We start from the raw sequence: 19,449 nt of genomic DNA, 5'->3' as shown, positions 1-19,449 counted from the left end.
GCATATTGGTTGTTTGTCTTGTGTGTGCTCTTTCATAAGTTCTGTAGTATTTCTTTGTATTTACTGTGCATGCCCACTAGAGAATGTATCTCAGGGTTTTACGATGACGTATATGTACTTTGATAATAAATTTACTTTGAACTTTGGTAAATTCAAGCTCACATGAATCTGAATAACTCAAAGTGCTAATTCTGTTAATGTACATCAGACATGACATGTTGCTGCTGATTGGTGCATTGTCAAAAAAAAAAGCTCAACTGGCAGTTTTTGGTCATGTGACTTTTGGGAATACAACTATAGTTCAAGACACTCAGCACTGCAATCCCCATAATGCTCTTTATAAAGACTTAAAACTCATAATTTATTGGTATCAGTTTTGAAATAGTTTACAGTGTTCCCTTGTTTAACATTACTCTAAAAAAATAGTGGATGTCAGGAGTTGAACTTCCCATGTTTGTGGTGAACTTCCTTATAACTCTGACCTCGAGAAGAACTTCTTAAAAGAGTTACATTACAATAAAACTTACTCAGTTGTTAGTAAAAGTTGGCAGGGAATGAATTGCTACCACATTTATAAGAGGAGGGTGAGGTTATTAGGATCACAGGAGGAACTTGCAGAGTCTATGAAGAACAACGCACAAAAGAACTGGTTTGGCAGGACAAACAACTGATAGATTTCGAGGTGTTTATGTATTTAGAAAAGCTAAGCAAGAATTTGTGGAATAAGTGTTGCTGGTACTTTTGAAAAAAATGTTTCAGCATGCTTCAAAGGTTGTATTCAAAGCTGTAGCTACAAGTGAGTCTGAAGGCACTTTAGCTACTTCATCATGTTGCTGTTTTGCACCAAGCAGAATATATATAAATGTTATGGTGTAATATTTTGGGTCAGTTTGGATACCCTGGAACCTCTTTACCTCCTAAAGTGTTCAGGGAATTTTTTTTTCTCTTTACTTTGATAGAATATTAGCATTAATGAGTGGAATGTTCATTGTCCTTTTTCTGAGTAATATAGGAATTAGTTTTAAACTTTATTACTTTTTCTCACCTCTTTGACTGACAAAACAACTTGTCATGTTGAGATGCTTTCATCTGTGACAATGTAAGTTCTACTATCAATGAAGATTTTGCTTTATTGTCATGAAAAGAAATTAATAGATTGCAGTGAAATTTCTGCATTTCAGAGACCACCTTCCCCACCAATTCCAACTGTGAAGAACAAACAGTTTACATTTCCAAGAGCTGATTTGTCTCCTGTAAATGGCTCCATGCATGAATTAGATTTGGTGAGTTCCTTCGACTCTTCTGATAATGAATAACTAAATAATTTAAAAAATACTATTAGAAATAAGGGGAAAACATTCGATATAATTTTTGGTTTGCAATTTTGTATTTTATTTTGGTGATCAGTTCTACTTATTGAGATAGTTGTCTTCTTTGTCGTCATCGATAGTTGTCTTCCTTGTATTCTTGAGTTAAAAGGATAAATTAGTTTTTATATAATATAATTGAATTTTGAGAGTGGTTAAACGTTTAGCAAAAGAACGGTGTATTAGGTTTATCCTGGCCACCAAGGAGATTGTCACTTAAATTTGTAAACATTTGCACCTACAATACAATGTAGATCGAGACAGAAACCACATTGCCAGTAATTAAAAGGGCACTAAGGTGATGAATTCTTATTCATCTAGTTTGATGGTGGAATTTTTCGGAAAGCTAACAACTTTTTCTCTCGGCAGAGATAGAACAAACATGATCATCCATCCAATTCCTCTGTGACTGGATGTCATATTCTTTTGGCCACGTTGGAAAAACCTGAGCATTCCAATTCAGAATAAACATTTCAGTTGAGACAGTGGAGCCATGACTGCTGATAGTGATTGCACTAAAGTAAATTAATTTTCTTTAATGTTTGCTTTCATTGTACATACATACAACTTAGAAACAGGGTATCAACATATGGCCAGTCCAGAGCATTCCATAAAAGCCACTATTTAAATATCTGCAACTTCTAAAGCTCCATCCAGGGACATTTTAATCAGTGCTTCATTTACATAACTTTGAAACATTAAACTTTTTTTGTTGTTTTAAATAATATTTTGGTTTAATAGGATCATCCACATTCAAGGACCAAGTCGCCGCCTGTTCCTGCTAGACGGAATCAGCTTCGAGCGCATGGTAACATTGCTCTAAAATATAATTAGTTACTGGACAGTTCTGAGTACTAAAATTTAGTGAGATTATGATAGAAAATTACAACGTTATTACAAACAAAATCTGATGTGTTTATTTACCGTTTAGACTTAAATTATTTATTTTATTACTGTTGTCAGTATGTGTGTGGTACCGTAAATAGAATGTCTGTAAAACGGACAGGAATTGTGAAACCTGCGCTTCATTGTTATGAATTGTGAGGCTGTTTACTCTGGTCCTTAAAGCAATAGACTGAACCATTTTTTAAATGGTAAGAAGCTAAGAAATCTGAAGATCACGCAGGTTTAGGGGTGTAAGTTCATTTCTAAACATTGCAGATTGTCTCTGGAGTAGATGGTACTAGAGATTCACCAGAACATAATGGTCAAAAGAGTTAAATGGGGAAAGTAGTTTTTTTCTTTAAGCTTGTTATTCATTGTTTACAAAGATCAAAGATGATGAAACTTGGATATTTTTGGAATTTTTATTTGTAATTTGACTATTCTCTTCCTGTGTTTTAACAGAAGAAAAGAGAGATATAATTAGTGAACTATCAGCTTTGAGAAGACAGCTGCGAAGTGAGGAACGTCGTCTTGAGGACCAGTTTCAAAATGCTGATATAGAAGATGATGGAGCAGTTGCAAATGTCAGGTTAGATCTGTAAATAAATTTTGGTTATATGCAATAGAAAAAAGATCAGGAAGGTGTTTTGTGTTTTCCTGAGTTAAAAGTTCCATGATGTAATCCATCTGTAACACTCAAGAATTGTCTATAGTCCTGAAATATTATGACCTTCGCAAAATAACAGGTGATGCCCCAATCTTGTCCAAATACCTTCATCTTTAGCCATAATAAATATAATGCAAGGTAGTCATCCATAAATTAAAGCCTGTAGATCTCTTTTTGGTGATGGTCTTCTCATAAACCCACTTTGATTAACATCTATACCTGCAGTTTCTAGCCTATTCTGATTTCAATTTGATACATTAGACTAATTGATCTTTTTGTGAAGCCTTTTTTAATATTCCTAGTTACTAGATTACTGGAAATATTGCAGTATAATTGTTATTTATTATCTTGCTGAAGAAAAAAAATGCAAGTTTGAGCTCGTAAACACTTAGGAAGGCAAATTGTCTGCTGGCCTTTGCTGCAAGGCAATTGTATCAGCTGCTCCAACTATATGTGGCCTTGGTGAGACCACAGCTGAAGTATTATGTGCAGGTGACTTTTCTTTGAGAAAGGTAGACTTACAATAAACAGAGTTAGCAAAGGTTCACTAGATTAATTCCTGGTTTGTTGTAGAGAGGAGAATAAACATATTTGGCTGAGGTACTAAGAGTTTAGAAAAGTGAGACGTGATCACATTGAAAATTACAAAATTCTCATGAGGCTTGACAGGGTAGATTGTAAGTTGATGCAACTTCTGGTTTGGGTATCTAGGACTGCCTGTGGGTGCATAGATGATGAGTATCTTTAAGATAAAGATTGATATATTTTTAGATTTTAAGGAAATCAAGGGATAAGTAAATGGCATTGGGGAATCAAAGGCCTTTTCCTGCTATTTATTATATTAAGCACGTGTATACCATTCTTTTGAGTAGTTGAGTACTTTTCTTGCATCCTTAATAATTCTGTCAAATGTTTTCATATACACAACATCAGAGATTGTTTTTAAAGCCTTCATATGTTTAAGTATAACTGACTCATAGGGTAATGAACTGTTAAAAATGTAGATAAGGACTTTGGAGGAATGGCATATTCTAGGCTAATTCAATTTATTTTGTCACAACAAACAGTTATTTTCTGCATAATAAGATTTACTGTTAGTCTGGAATTTTGAAGTGTCTGCCTGTATACTTTTGCTGCAAATGCCAAGAAAGTGAAATAAGAAACAGAACAAGTTGGACAAAGACAGTACATCAGGCATTATTAGTGAAGAGAGGAACAGGATAACATGATGAAAATTTATTGCTAAGGAATATTACCTGTTCCCCTCTTCACAGAGGCTGCCTGATCACTTGAGTAGTTCCAAGGTTTTCTCATAGTCCGAATTATTACAAAATAATACAGCACAGAAGCAGGCCCTTCGGCCCAACTGGTCTATGCCAACCACAGCATTCTCCCTCCCTGCTAGTCCCAATTTCCCATATTCAGCCCATAACCTTACAACTTCCTCCCTTCCATGTACCTACCTAAATGCCTCTTAAATGTTGGAATTGTACCCACTTCAATCGCTTCCTCCGGCAGCTCATTCCAGGTACTCAATTTGTGTAAAGAAATTACTTCTCAGCCCTCTTAAACCTCTCCAAACTGATTTTGTATCTGTAGCCTTTAATTCTGGACTTCTCAACTTCTATGATCCTGCTATACTCCAAGAAATAACAAGCCAGCATGGCTAGTCTCTCTCTGTAACTCAGACCCTCTAGTCTAATTTGTACCCATGTAAAACTCTTCTGCACCCACTCCAGCTTGACATTGTCTTTCCTATAACAAAGTGACCAAACCCGTACACAATACGCCCATGTGTGGCCTCAACAATAACTTGTATACCTGCAGTGTAAAACCTTACTCCTAAACTTGATGAACTGAGTGATGAAGGGCAATGCCTTCTTCACCATTCTGTCTACTTGCACAACCACTTTCAGTGAACTGTGTATGTATTCCCAGGTTCCATTCTTTTCTATTATTATGTATTTGACTAAATGATGGAATCTTTCAAATGCATTGTTTAGTTATAATTTTGCCATTGATTAAAGATAGTATCTAAGTTTCTAAACATATTACACAAAACATGGAATTAAATGTGCTGTTAATCTTATACCTTTTATAGTTAATATTTTTGCAAACTTTTCTCAATAGGAAGCGAGAAAGAAATCAAGTTGATGTTTTTGACTTGGCCAGGCAGCGTATACAGGCCCTGGTACACCGACCTTCTTCAAAAGGAATGGAATCTGTTAATTTACAAAACATTAGAGAGTTCAATGACCTGAAGTACAGAGGTGGGCTTGGATTTAATAGTCATAATTTGTCTTGGTATACTTAATTGAACACTTGCTCTTAAGATCTAATATTTTTACTGGTGGCATTAGATGTTAGATTAAGTTTCACTCTTGTGACCCAACACATTCGAGTCTACTGATGTTGAAGGTAGATATATATATATATATATATATATATATCATAAACTGCCTGACTGAAAGTTGTAAATTATTGTGAATACAGTTGCACCTTGCATAATCTAGTCAAATATTTGCAATATAGGTGTGCGTATGTTCTTAATTTTATCCAGTTAAAATCAAATGAACTGAAAGCCCTGGTGTGCCACCTAAGCTGAATGGTTGCCCATTTTCAGAGCCTGTATTTTCCTGGCTCAATGTTTTTTCAGAAAGTCAGATCCCAGCTGATCGTCAGGACTCAATGTGCTACCTACCTTTCTGATTAAATTGGCAGTCTGTCTCCCCTGCTTTGCTTTGATAGCTTCAAATAACTAGGGTTTAGTTTAACCAGCTGTAAAAGAAAATGTCAAAGGCATTCACAAATATTCAGAAAAAATTAACAAAAATTATAGTTTGAAATAAAATACTACCAATCCGTAAGTTCTTAGAAATTTTACTGGAATAGGTGTTTAACTGTCAGAGCTTCACAGATCAAGTAACCTGTGACAAGCAACTTAATCCCAACTCCAAAGTCTAACACTCTACAACGCACAAATTGGGAGTGCAATTGTCAAGAGTCAGTTGTCAATACTTTTTGACAATCTGCCTGGGTGAGTATAATTTCAGTAACATTCAGGAAGCATTTCAGAATAAAGTGGCCTACTTGATTGGCACTTCATCCACCTGCCTAAGTATTCACATCATTATTGGTGCACTAAGATTGGAGTTTGCATAATCTTCAAAGTGAAGTAAAGTAAAGCATTAGAATTTAGAATATAAAAGCAAGGAGATAATGCTGCGGCTTTATAAGACACTAGCTAGGCCACACTTAGAGTATTGCCAACAGTTTTGGACCCCCATATCTCCGGAAGGATCTGTTGTCAGTCGACAAAAAGTTCATGAGGATGATTCCAGGAATGAAGGGGTTAACATATGAGGAGTGTTTGGTAGCTTTGGGCCCCTACTCACTGGAATTTAGAAGAATACGGGCGATCTCATTGAAACCTACCGAATGTTGTAAGGACTAGATAAAGTAGATGTGGAGAGAATGGTGGGTGTATCCAGAACTAGAGGGCACAGCCTCAAAATTGAGGGGTGACCTTTTAAAATAGGAGGAGGAAATTTTTATAGCCAGAGAGTAGTGATTCTTGGAATGTTCTGCCACAGACTACGGTGGAGACCAGGACCCTGGGTATATTTAAAGTGCAAGTTGATTGTTACCTGATTGGTTAGGGCACCAAAGGATTTGGAGGGGAGGCAGGTGTATGGGATTGTGTGGGATCCAGGATCAGCCATGATAAAATGACGGAGCAGACTCAATGGGATGAATGGCCTAATTCTGCTCCTATGTCTTATGGTCTTAATATACTTCACCAACAATGACCTGTGCGTGATTTGAATGTGGCTGTAGGAGGCATGTAGGAGTAAGTTGGGTGGTTATGTCTTCTACATCACATCCAATGGTGTTGATTGTGTGGTTGGTAATCTTAAACTACAGGGTGCTATTGATGAGTTGGTAAAATTGGTTTAGAAATGGCAAATGCAGTTTAATCCATATAAATGTGAGGTAGATAACATGCTCAAGAAGGCATTTAGGTAGCTGGCCTTCATTAGTCAGGGCATTCAATACACGAGCAGGGAGATTCTGCTGCACCAGTTCCTCCAGAACAGTGATCAGAACTCTGTTGGAGGATTGTATGCACTCCTGGTTATCACACAACACAAAAGATGTGATAATGCTCGAGAGGCTGCAGAGGGAGTTAACCAGAATGTTGACTGGGATACACCATTTCAGTTATGAGGAGAGCTGAGTCTGTTTCTCTGGACTGGTGGAGGTTAACAGAGGACAGGACAGATGTATAAAATTGTGAGACGGCAGGAACCATTTCCTCATATCAGAGATTGATAAGGCTGGAGGGCCGTTGATTCAGAGTAAGATAAGGAAATTAGAGGGGATATAAGTGGATTCTTTTTTACCCAGCGAATAGTGTAGCTAGAAGTGAGAGTGATGGAAGCAGTGTTGTAGATTGCATTGGAGCTCTTGAATCACGTAGGCTTAGAGGGATATGGGCAAAGTGCTGAAAGATGGGATTAATATAGACAGCTGACCATTAGTTGGCAGATATAATGGGCCAAGTGGCCTGTTTTCATGCTGTATAATATGTTTCTTGGCTTGGAAATGTCTTGTTGTGCACTGTAATTGTACTTTTACTACAGGAATAGCAATATTTCGAAAAAACATTTTCTACCCACTTCCCAAAGGTAATTGAGGATAGGCACTCGATAATGATCTTGCCAGTGATACCACATCTCATCAGTAATTAAAAACTCTCCTCAACACTCAGAAAAATATTTAACTTGGAGATTGAGTTTCTTAAGGGATAGTGACTTGATTTTTACAATATTTTGTAGCTTTTGGAATTTGTAACTGCATTGTTCGTTTTGTAACTTCTTACTATTTAGATTCAGCAGCACGTGCTCAAGTAAGACAAATGTATCCAGACCCTCCAAGTGATAGTAACACACTGGAGATTCAACAGGAGGCCTTATTAAGAGAGCAGAAGAAGAAACTGGATGGTATGAAAAGGAAAGAAGCAGGTCAGTGCTAATATTCAACTAATAACTTGTTAACAGAATCAGAATCAGGTTTATTATCACCGGTATGTGTCATGAAATTTTTTAACTTACCAGCAGCATAATATAGAAGAAGAACAAATGAATAAACAATCAAACAAGTAAATCAATTACAGTATATGTATATTGAATAGATTAAAAATTGTGCAAAAACAGAAATAATATATATTTTAAAAAATGAAGTAGTGTTTATGGGTTCAATGTCCATTTAGAAATTGGATGGCGAGGGGGAGGAAGCTGTTCCTGAATCACTGAGTGTGTGCCTTCAGGCTTCTGTATCTTCTACCTGATGGTAACAGTGAGAAAAGTGCAAGTCCTGGGTGCTGGAGGTCCTTAATAATGGATGCTGTCTTTCTGAGACACCACTTCCTAAAGATGTCCTGATTACTTTGTAGGCTAGTACCCAAGATGGAGCCCACTAAATTTACAACCTTCTGCAGCTTCTTTTGGTCCTGTGCAGTAGCCCGCACCCGCCCCCCACCAGACAGTGATGCAGGCTGTCAGAATGCTCTCCGCAGTACATCTACAGAAGTTTTTGAGTGTATTTGTTGACATGCCAAATCCCTTCAAACTTAAACAGTTCCCATCTCCATTAACTTTCTGACCTTAAGCTAAATCCAGAATGAACATCCAGGGTAAATTACAAATTTGGATTCTGAAATTTCCTGCTCATAGAGGACAGAAAGTAGGGGTGTAAGGCTGTTATTCTGGAGGGACTGCTGTGACTAGTTGTGTTCCGCAAAGATTGGTGCTGGTACCTTTGTTGTTTGGACAAAAATGTAGATGGATGGATTACCAAATTTGCGGATGATACCAATATTGGTGGAGTTGTAGACAGTGTAGAAGATTTAGATCAGCTACAATACTGTGCAAAAGTCTTAGGCACATGTATATAACTAGCAACACACACAAAATGCTGGAGGAACCCAGGCAGCATCTATGGAAAAGAGTACAGTTGACCTTTCAGGCTGAGACCCTTTGGCAGGACTGATTTTTAATGGAGAGAATGCGCCAGTTTGTCCACAATAGATAACAGTTTGTTTATGACCTCCTCTCTGCCATGAGCTCAAAACAGTCTGGGTTGTAGCCAAGAATGGATCCAGCCTTTTTGTTGAGTTTATTTAGTCTTTTTGCATCAGCAGCACTGATGCTGCTCCCCCAACATAAAGCTGCAGAGAAGACTGCACTCGCTGCAACAGACTAGTAAAAGATCCCCAGCATCCTGCTGTACATATGGAAGGGATCTCAGCTTCCTTAGAAAATAGAGTCTGCTCATCCCCTTCTTGTAAACAGCCTTGGTGTTGGTTTTTCAGTCAAGTCTGTTGTCAAATGAACACCCAAGTATTTGTACTCCTTCACCACTGCAATTTCTTCTCCCAGAGTGTATACAGGACTTATCACAGTTCTCTTCCTCCTAAAAACAATCACCATCTCCCTGGTTTTGGCCACGTTCAGGAGCAGCTGATTCCTCCCACACCACTCCACAAACTTGTCCACCAGTCCTCTGTACTCCGACTCTTGCCCATCTCTGGTACACCCTTTGGCAGGACTGATTTTTAATGGAGAGAATGTGCCGGTTTGTCCACAATAGATAACAGTTTGTTTATGACCTCTCTGCCATGAACTCAAAACAGTCTGGGTTGTAGCCAAGATAGCCTGATAACCACCGCAGTTATCAGAGAACTTCTGCAAGTGGCAAGACTCAGATTTGTACTGAAAGTCTGAGAAAAACAGTGTGAACAGAAACGGAGACAGGACAGTCCCTTGTGGGGCTCCAGTGCCACTCACCACCATCTCAGACAGAGAACTACCCAGCTGTACAAACTGGAGTCGATCTGTCAGGTAGTCAGTAATCCAGGAGATAGTGGATTTGTTTATGCCTGTCCTTTGCAGCTTCTCACTCAGAAGTGGTGGCTGGATTGTATTGAAGGTACTAGAGAAATCAAAAAAAGTGATTTTCACAATGCCACCTGCATCATCCAGGTGGGAGTGAGCTCTCTGCAACAGGCATCATCAGATGATGGCATCATCCACTCCCACATGTAAACTGTAGCGGGTCCAATGAAGATCTCACCTGCAGTCCAAGGTAAGTTAGGACCAACCTCTCCAGCACCTTCATTACATGAGATGTGAGGGCAATTGGTCTGTAGTCATTAAGATCAATACATAAATGTTGTTTTGTATTTTTTGTGATTCCAGGACATTTCCTTTTAACCTTTTAGGTTACGTAATTTCTATTTCTACAACTCTAGTTACAGATGATTAATTTATTTCTGTGTTAAGTAGTGGTACCTTTATCCCCGATCTTTAACAAATAAGAATCAAGATTATATCCTTCCCATTGGGGAAAAGGAAGTTTGTGAATTGTCACTTCTTGATCATTGGACCTAATATTAGCACTAGTATTAACATCAGGTGCATTTTCATGTGAAAATTGAACTTCAAAAAAAAACAAGACATAATATTTAGTAATTCACCAATGTCAGTTTCTAGTTTGTTTTAAAAAGAGTTGTAATTGAAACTATGGCTGTAATGATTTAGCAAACACTAGAATATCAAAGGATAGACACCAACACTATCACAAATTCATACAAGTAGTTGAATAGTTGATATGGGTTAATCTCCAAAATGCCATTTTTTTAACCTTTTAAAAATAATTTTACTTTTCCCACTTCTTCTAGTTTCCAATATGAATTCGCACCATATTGATTTGGTAAGTAACACAATGTAAATAATATCATTCTGTAGTATAATTCTACCCTCTGATAATAAGTATCAAAGCAAAAACTATATACAGCTTTCCTTCTTCATAGTTTTACAAAAATAGTTCATTTAAATTGAAATTCGTCAATTAAATGTAATACTTGCTGTCCTATTGGAAATCTGGATGAGCTGATTTTTTTTTTTACTTCGGGAAGTGGATTAACAAAGATGTAGTGAATTATGCCCAATGTAACTTAATATTTTAAATCTTTCACTGTGCATTTCACTGTACATTTATTCCACAAGTGCAATAAAGATTTATAATTTGGCACCATCCAACCATGCATTATTACATTTTACATTAAAAAATACTGCATTCACGTGTACTTCTCAAATTCAAATTTTCATGTTCTTTCTGTAAAATTATAAATGTATAAAAAAACGAACAATTTTAAACGCAAAACAAAAAAAACTATTCATTTCCATTCCAAGATAAAATGCTGTAAATTTGATTCAGTATGTTGATGTTAAAAATGTGTATTGAGAAAGTAATTTAGAAACATAGAAACCCTACAGCACAATACAGGCCCTTTGGCCCACAAAGAACATGTCCCTACCTTAGAAATTACTAGACCTCCCCATAGCCGTCTATTTTTCTAAGCTCCATAGTCTCTGAAAAGACCCTATTGTATCCGCCTCCACCAAATTGCAGGCAGCCCATTCCACGCACTCGCCACTCTCTGAGTAAAAAAACTTACCCTGACATCACCTCTGTACCTACTCCCCAGCACCTTAAACCTGTGTCCTCTTGTGGCATCCATTTCAGCCCTGGGAAAAAGCCTCTGACTATCCACATAATCAATGCCTCTCATCATCTTATACACCTCTATCAGGTCACCTCTCATCCTCACCGCTCCAAGGAGAAAAGGCCTAGTTCACTCAACCTGTTTTCATAAGGCATGCTCCCCAATCCAGACAACATCCTTGTAGATCTCCTCTGCACCCTTTCTATGGCTTCCACATCCTTCCTGTAATGAGGCGACCAGAAGTGAGCACAGTACTCCAACTGGGGTCTAACCAGGGTCCTGTATAGCTGCAACATTACCTCTTGGCTCCTAAATTCAATTCCATGATTAATGAAGGCCAATACACTGTACGCCTTCTTAACCAAAGCGTTAACCTGCGCTGCTGCTTTGAGCATCCTATAGGCTCGGACCCCAAGATCCCTCTGACCCTCCACACTGTCAAGAGTCTTACCATTAATACTATATTCTGTCATCATATTTGGCCTACCAAAATGAACCACTTCTCACTTATCTGGGTTGAACTCCATCTGCCACTTCTCAGCCCAGTTTTGCATCCTGTCAATGTCCCACTGTAACCTCTGACAGCCCTCCACATTATCCACAACACCTTCAACCTTTGTGGCATCAGCAAACTTACTAACCCATCCCTCCACTTCCTCATCATATAAAAATCACGAAGAGTAAGGGTCTCAGAACAGATCCCTGAGGCACACCACTGGTCACAGATCTCCATGCAGAATATGACCTGTCTACAACCACTCTTTGCCTTCTGTGGGCAAGCCAGTTCTGGATCCACAAAGCAGTGTCTCCTTGGATCCCATGCCTCCTTACTTTCTCAGTAAGCCTTGCATGGGGTGCCTTTTATCAAATGCCTTGCTGAAATCCATAAACGCTACATCTACTGCTGTTCCTTCATCAATGTGTTTAGTCACATTCTCAAAAAATTCAATCAGGCTCGTAAGGCACGACCTGTCCTTGACAAAGACATGCTGAATATTCTTAATCATATTATACCTCTCCTAATGTTCATAAATCCTGCCTCTCAGGATCTTCTCCATCAACTTACCAACCACTGAAGTCAGACTCACTGGTCTATAATTTCCTGGGCTATCTCTACTTCCTTTCTTGAATAAAGAACAACATCCGCAACCCTCCAATCCTCCGGAACCTCTCCCGTCCCCATTGATGATTCAAAGATCATCGCCAGAGGCTCAGCAATCTCCTCCTTTGCCTCCCACAGTAGCCTGGGGTACATCTCATCTGGTCCTGGTGACTTACCCAACTTGATGCTTTCCAAAAGCTACAGCACATCCTCTTTCTTAATATCTACATGCTCAAACTTTTCAGTCTGCTGCAAGTCTGCACTACAATCACCAAGATCCTTTTCCATATACTGAAGTAAAGTACTTATTAAGTACCTCTGCTAATTCCTCCAATTCCATACACACTTTCCCACTGTCACACTTGATAGGTCCTATTCTTTCACATCTTATCCTCTTGCTCTTCACATACTTGTAGAATGCCTTGGGGTTTTCCTTAATCCTGCCGGCCAAGGCCTTCTCATGGCCCCTTTTGGCTCTCCTAATTTCCTTTTTAAGCTCCATCCTGTTAGCCTTAGAATCCTCTAGATCCCCAACATTACCTAATTCTCTGAACCATTCGTAAGCTCTTCTTTTCTTCTTGACTAGATTTATTACAGCCTTTGTACACCGTGGTTCCTGTACTTATGCAGAACTCCACACAAATATCCCCTGAACATTTGCCACATTTGTTCCGTTCTTTTCTCTGAGAACATCTGTTCCCAATTTAAGCTTCCAATTTCCTGCCTGATAGCCTCATAATTCTCATTACTCCAATTAAAAGCTTTTCTAACTTGTCTGTTCCTATCTCTTTCCAATACTATTGTAAAGGAGACAGAATTACTTCCCAATACCAAATCAAGTACAGCCTCTCCTCTTGTAGGCTTATCTACATATTGTGTCAAGAAATCTTCCTGAACACACCTAACAAACTCCATCCCATCTAAACCCCTTGGTCTAGGGAGATGCCAATCGATATTTGGGAAATTAAAATCTCCCATCATGACAAATTTGTTATTATTACACCTTTCCAGGATCTATTTCCTTATCTGCTCGATATTCCTGTTACTATTGGGCAGCCTATAAAAACACCCAGTAAAGTTATTGACCCCTTCCTGTTCCTAACCTCCACCCACAGAGATTCCGCAGACAATCCCTCCATGATGTCCACCTTTTCTGCAGCCGTGTGACACTATCTCTGATCAACATTGCCTCACCGCCACCTCATTTACCTCCCTCCCTGTCCTTTCTGAAACATCTAAAACCCGGCACTTGAAGTAACCATTCCTGTCCCTGAGTCATCCAAGTCTCTGTAATGGCCATTACATCATAGCTGTTGGAAACAAGTAGTTCTATTGTTTTCGTTCTTTTGGAAAAATTTTATATTACTTGTGATATTAACTTGTATGCATGTATATCCGTATTTTAATTTTGTGTGGAAACTACTCTAGCAGACCAGAGATTCACAGGAAGATTTGACAAAAAACTCATTGCTGGAATCAGAAAGTGCCTTTATAGGTATGTGCACAGTTTTCATATTCTGATATACTTATGAAGGTACACTTTGTTTTTCTATTGATTTCATTGTGATCTCTTAACAGGAAGTCATGGAGAAACCTTCCATTATCCTGCAGATGCTGAGACAACAAGAAGTAAACTACCTCCTCGTGAAAGACGCCGTCGGAATCAAAGCAGACAGAACTTGGAATCTGTACGTTACTTATTGCTTTATATAATTTTTCATTTTCTTTAAATTATTTGTGGTATGTGATGTTAAAAAATATAAGATCATCAGATTAAAATAGCCAAAAAAGATTTAAACTGAATAAAATAAATATTCTTAGAGTATTGGGGTAACTTTTTTGCAAATTGCTTTTAGCTACACATAGGTACATTCACCATTGCTATGCAAATAGTTATTTAATTAGATTTTTTTTCAGGCAGCATTCTGGTAAATCACCTCTGCACCCTCTCTAAAGCTTCTACATCCTTCTAATAATGAAGACTTCCAATAATGACTAATGAAGGCCTTTATACTTGTTCGTCCATCATTGACATCGATGAGGACCTCGACACCATCATTATGGTGTCGAGACTAGCACGTGATTTGGATTTAAGTGAGGGAGAGTTGTGCAGCGTCAGCCTCACTCTCTCTTCCCAATTCCCATCTGGATCCTGTGGCAAGACAGTCTAGACGGCTGGAGATGGGACTAGGCGCAGTGGATGACCAGGACGTCTTCTGTGTCTTGTCCTGCTCTACACGTTCCACGACGCTTGCAGAGACCGCCTTTTTGACCGTTGGACCTTCCATTGGTCTCGTCCGCTCAATCCGCCGGAGTCTGTCTTCACATGCTGGGATAGACAACTCCCTGTCTCACCGAGGGTTTGAGACCCGTCGGCTACCCTCACCTGATTTAGCCGGCTTGTCGAAGCCGTTGCCCGGGATGTGGCCAATGTCGCATGCAAACAGCTATGGGGAGCCACAGGTGAGAGCTGAGTGCCAGGTAGGGACCAAAGGTAGACTAACCGCCCTGAAAAGGACGCGTCATGTTCCCCCACCAGAGGTGCTACCCCTCCCTGACACTCCATACATCCCATTATAACCTTTATAATGGGGGAGGCCTTTTATAACCTCCCTAGGAGGTCTTTATAACCTCCCTATTGACTTGCGGGGCAACTTTGAGGGATCTATGAACATGGCCCCAAGATCCTACTGTTTGTCCAATCTGCCTTCAAGTTCAACCTTCCAAATTGTATCTCTTCACACTTTGCTGGATTGAATTCTATCTGTCACTTCTTAGCCCGGTTCTGCATCCTATCAATGTCCCACTGCAGCCTATGACAACTTCCTACACAATCCACAACACTACCAAACTTTATGCCATCTGTTAACTACCCTTCCTAACTTCCCACTCCTCTGTTTTCTCATCTGTGTCATTTATACAGATCAATAGCAGGGGTCCCAGAAAAGATCCTTGCAGAGCACCACTGATCACTGATCTCCAAGCAAAATACTATCACCCTTTGCTTTATGTGGACAAGCCAATTTTGAATTTATGCAGCCAGCTTTCCCTGTATACCATGCCTCCTAACTTTCTGAATGAGCCTACCATAGGGAACCCTGTTGAATGCCTTGCTGAGACACCACATCCACTGCTCTACCTACATCAATATGCTTTGTCACATCCTCAAAGAACTCAATCAGGCTTTAGAGGCACGGACTGTCTTTTCACAAATCCATGCTGACTATCCATAATCAGACGATGCTTCTTTAAAGGACCTTGACAAGATGGAAGGGAAGGGGAATTTTTCTTAAGTAGGATATTCTATGAGGTTGAACTAAGGATTAGCATTTATAAATAATGGTTTGTCTATTTATGAGATTTGGGAATATTTGGAAGTATTTTTATTGGAAAGATCTGAGCATTTTAAGGCATAAATACTTACAAAACAGGAAAGTGAAAGGAATGCAGAGTTGAAATTGCTATCAGATCACCCATGATTTTACTAAATGGCAGAGTCGTGTGAGGAGCTGAGGATTCATATTTTGTATGTTGCAAAAAATAATTGCTGGTGGTGAACTGACCAAAAATATTGACTCAAACAACAGGAATTCGGCAGATGCTGGAAATTCAAGCAACACACATAAAAGTTGCTGGTGAATGCAGCAGGCCAGGCAGCATCTCTAGGAAGAGGTGCAGTCGCCGTTACAGGCCGAGACCCTTCGTCAGGACTAACTGCCTGAAACGTCGACTGCACCTCTTCCTAGAGATGCTGCCTGGTCTGCTGTGTAAAAATATTGACTGTTCCTTTTGCCTCCTTAGATGCTGCCTGGCTTGCTACATTCCTCTAGTAGCTTGTGCATTTGCTGCAGACCTTCAGCATATGCAATCTTGTATCTCGAATTTGTATCCCCTTCATTTCAGAACAAAAAGATTCTCTAAAGATTAGACAATTGTTTAAAATCAAAAACAAGAACAGAAAATGCATCTATGGAAATAAAAATATAATTAACATTTTCAGTTGAAGAACTTTATTCATATAAGTAAGAAAAAGATTAGTTTTAAGTTTCAGAGAAGTTGATGGGAGGGATGGATAGGATCAGAAATATCTATGATTGAGTAAGCCAGAGATTCTGGAGGAGTGAGTTTAAATGGGCTGGGGAGAGGGCATGAAGCTTACAGTTGCCTTTTCAAACTGAACATAATCAAGTCAAGTCAAGTTTATTGTCATTTAACTATATACATGTATATAACATATATAACCATATAATGTATATAGAACAAGACAAAGTTTCTCTGAACCAGTGTGTAAAGCACTGTAGTATACATAACACATGATAACTTATGAAGGTAAGGACAAAATCTACAGATGAATCACACATAAATATTAAACTAAAGTGCATTAAGATAAAATTTTGTAAGGTATGGAACAGATTAACCAATGACACTTCAAATATTATGTGGCAGTGAGTTCAGAAGCCTAGTGCCCTGGGGGAAATTCAAGTTTAAGTTAATTGTCGTCTATTTGTACATATATACAAACAAATGAAACGATGTTCTTCAAAACCACGGTGCACCCACACAACATACATCACACACAGCACATAACCGAAGAACTTCTTGTTGGTTAAAGTCAGTGCCACTTGGTAGTAATCATTTAGGCCAGTTACCATCGCTCTCCTGAGCACCAGATTTATGTTAGCTGCCTTGAAGCTTGCAGGGACAGTAGACTGTTTCAGAGAGAGATTAAAGATGTCCATTAAGACCTCTATTAGCTGGGCCACACAGTCTCTTGGCACCAGACCAAGTATGATGTCTGGCCCTGCTGCTTTCCATGGGTTTACCTTGGCTAGGCCCTCCTCACCTCCACTGGGGTTAGACAATTACTGTTCCTCAGTAAGAGAGAGGGCTTTCCTCTGTCACATCATTCAGTTGGTCAAATCGTGCATAGAAAGCATTCAGCCTATCAGGAAGGGAGGCATCACTGTCGTTGATGCACAGGTTGGACTTGTAATTGGTTATGGTTTGTATATCTTGCCACATGCTTTGCGTGTCCCTGGTGTCACAAAGGTGGCTGTGGATTTTATGTGCATACTCACGATTTGTCTTCCTGATGGCACGGGAGCCCATAACTAGTTGGCCCATAAAGTAATCAACCAATCTGCACTTGGTTCTTCCTATATAGAGGAGATCATAGTTTGAACACTGAATATAGTACACTCTCTAGTAAGTGTGAGTGAATTGCTGCTTCACCTGGAAAAATTGTAGATGTAATAAATCCTGCAGTCCCGTGGTTAAACACTAGGACAGAGAGTGGGTGGTTGGTCTGGATTAAAGGAAAGGGAGAGCAGAGGCTTAAAGGGAATGACCCCTTTGAATTGCTGCAAGATGAGAGGGAAGGTGTGTCTGGTGTGGAATCATTTTGGCCATAGCTGTGGAGAATAATCAGTTCAATAGAGTGGCTGGTAGAGTGGAAGGTGAGATGGAGAGTAACTCTATTTCTTCCCTGTCCTCTGAAGATCTGAAGTGCAGGAAATGGAGTCATAGAAAAGTGCAGCACAGAAGCAGGCCCTTCAGCCCATCTAGTCTGTGCTGAACCATTTAAGCTGCCTAGTCCCATCAACCTTCACTCAGAGCATAGCCCCCTATATCCCTACCATCCATGTACCTATCCAAACTTCTTTTAAGCATTGAAATCGAGCTCCTTTGCACCATTTGTGCTTGCAGTTCATTCCACACTCTCATGACCCTCTGAGGGAAGGTTTCCCCTCATATTCCCTTTAAACTTTTTCACCTTTCACCCTTAACCCATGACCTCAGTGAAGAAAGTCTGCTTGCATTTACCCTATCTATACCCCTGTCAAATTTTGTATACCTCTATCAAATCTCCCCTCAATTTTTTACATTCCAAGGAATATTCAATCTCTCAATGTATTCAATCTTTCCTTGTAACCTAGGTCCTCCAGTCCTGGCAACATCCTTGTAAATTTTCTCTGTACTCTTTTAACATTTACGTCTTTCCTGTAGGTAGGTGACCAAATCTGTACACAATACTCCAAGTTAGACCTCACTAGCATCTTATACAACTTCAACATAACATCTCATCTCCTATACTCAGTACTTTGATTTATGAAGGCCAATGTGCCAAAAACTTTCTTTACAACCCTATCTACTTGTGAAGCCACTTTCAATGAATTATGGACTTGTATATCCAGATCCCTTTGTTCTACCTCACTCCTCAGTGCCCTAATGCTCAATGTGTAAGACCTACCCTAGTTAGTGCTACCAGAGTGCATCACCTCGCACTTGTGTACATTAAGTTCCATCTGTTATTTTTCAGCTGGTCCAGATTGTGCAGCAAGCTCTGATGGCTGCCTTCGCTGTCCACTACACCCCAATCTTGGTGTCATCTGCAAATCTGCTGATCCATTTAACCACATTATCATCCAGTTCATTGATAATAGATGACAAACAACAGTGGATCTAGCACTGATCCCTGCAGCAGTCCACCAGACACAGGCTTCCGGTCAGAGAGGCAACTATCTATTACCACTCTCTGACTTCTCTCACAAAGCCAATGCCTAATCCAACTCATTACGTTACCTTGAATACCAAGCGACTTGAACCTTCATGATCACCCTCCCATGCAGGACTGTGTCACATGTCTTACTGAAGTCCATGTAGACAACATCCACTGCCTTGCCTTCATCAACTTTTCTAGTACCTTCCTCAAAAAACTCTATAAGATTGGTTAAACCTAATTTAAAATGACAAAACCATGCTATCCATGTCTATCCAAATACTCATATATCTGGTCCCTTAGAATACCTTCCAATAACTTTCCCACTACAAATGTCAGGCTCACCAGCCAATAAGTTCC

General features: G+C 39.3%; 1 protein-coding gene across 13 annotated transcripts in view; it reads left to right on the top strand.

Moving 5' to 3' along the window:
• LOC140195593 (centrosome and spindle pole-associated protein 1) overlaps positions 1-19,449 on the top strand; it is a 181,605-nt gene that overhangs the window by 131,828 nt on the left and 30,328 nt on the right. For 11 of the 13 annotated variants that reach the window (XR_011885525.1, XR_011885527.1, XR_011885528.1 and 8 more), the window contains 8 exons: positions 1,182-1,283; positions 2,109-2,175; positions 2,715-2,841; positions 5,050-5,189; positions 7,809-7,943; positions 10,661-10,692; positions 14,019-14,085; positions 14,169-14,278. Coding sequence is in view for 9 of the 13 variants with exons in the window: in XM_072254286.1 (XP_072110387.1) it covers positions 1,182-1,283; positions 2,109-2,175; positions 2,715-2,841; positions 5,050-5,189; positions 7,809-7,943; positions 10,661-10,692; positions 14,019-14,085; positions 14,169-14,278 (780 nt within the window). In the remaining 4 variants the exon portion in view is untranslated. Of the gene's footprint in view, positions 1-1,181; positions 1,284-2,108; positions 2,176-2,714; positions 2,842-5,049; positions 5,190-7,808; positions 7,944-9,962; positions 10,066-10,660; positions 10,693-14,018; positions 14,086-14,168; positions 14,279-19,449 lie in introns of those variants that run through there. The other 2 variants (XM_072254220.1, XR_011885532.1) reach the window with 2 other exon arrangements.

Source organism: Mobula birostris, chromosome 1, assembly GCF_030028105.1.
Source record: "Mobula birostris isolate sMobBir1 chromosome 1, sMobBir1.hap1, whole genome shotgun sequence".
Classification (NCBI taxonomy): Eukaryota; Metazoa; Chordata; class Chondrichthyes; order Myliobatiformes; family Myliobatidae; genus Mobula; species Mobula birostris.
This window is presented reverse-complemented; position numbering and strand designations above follow the sequence as displayed.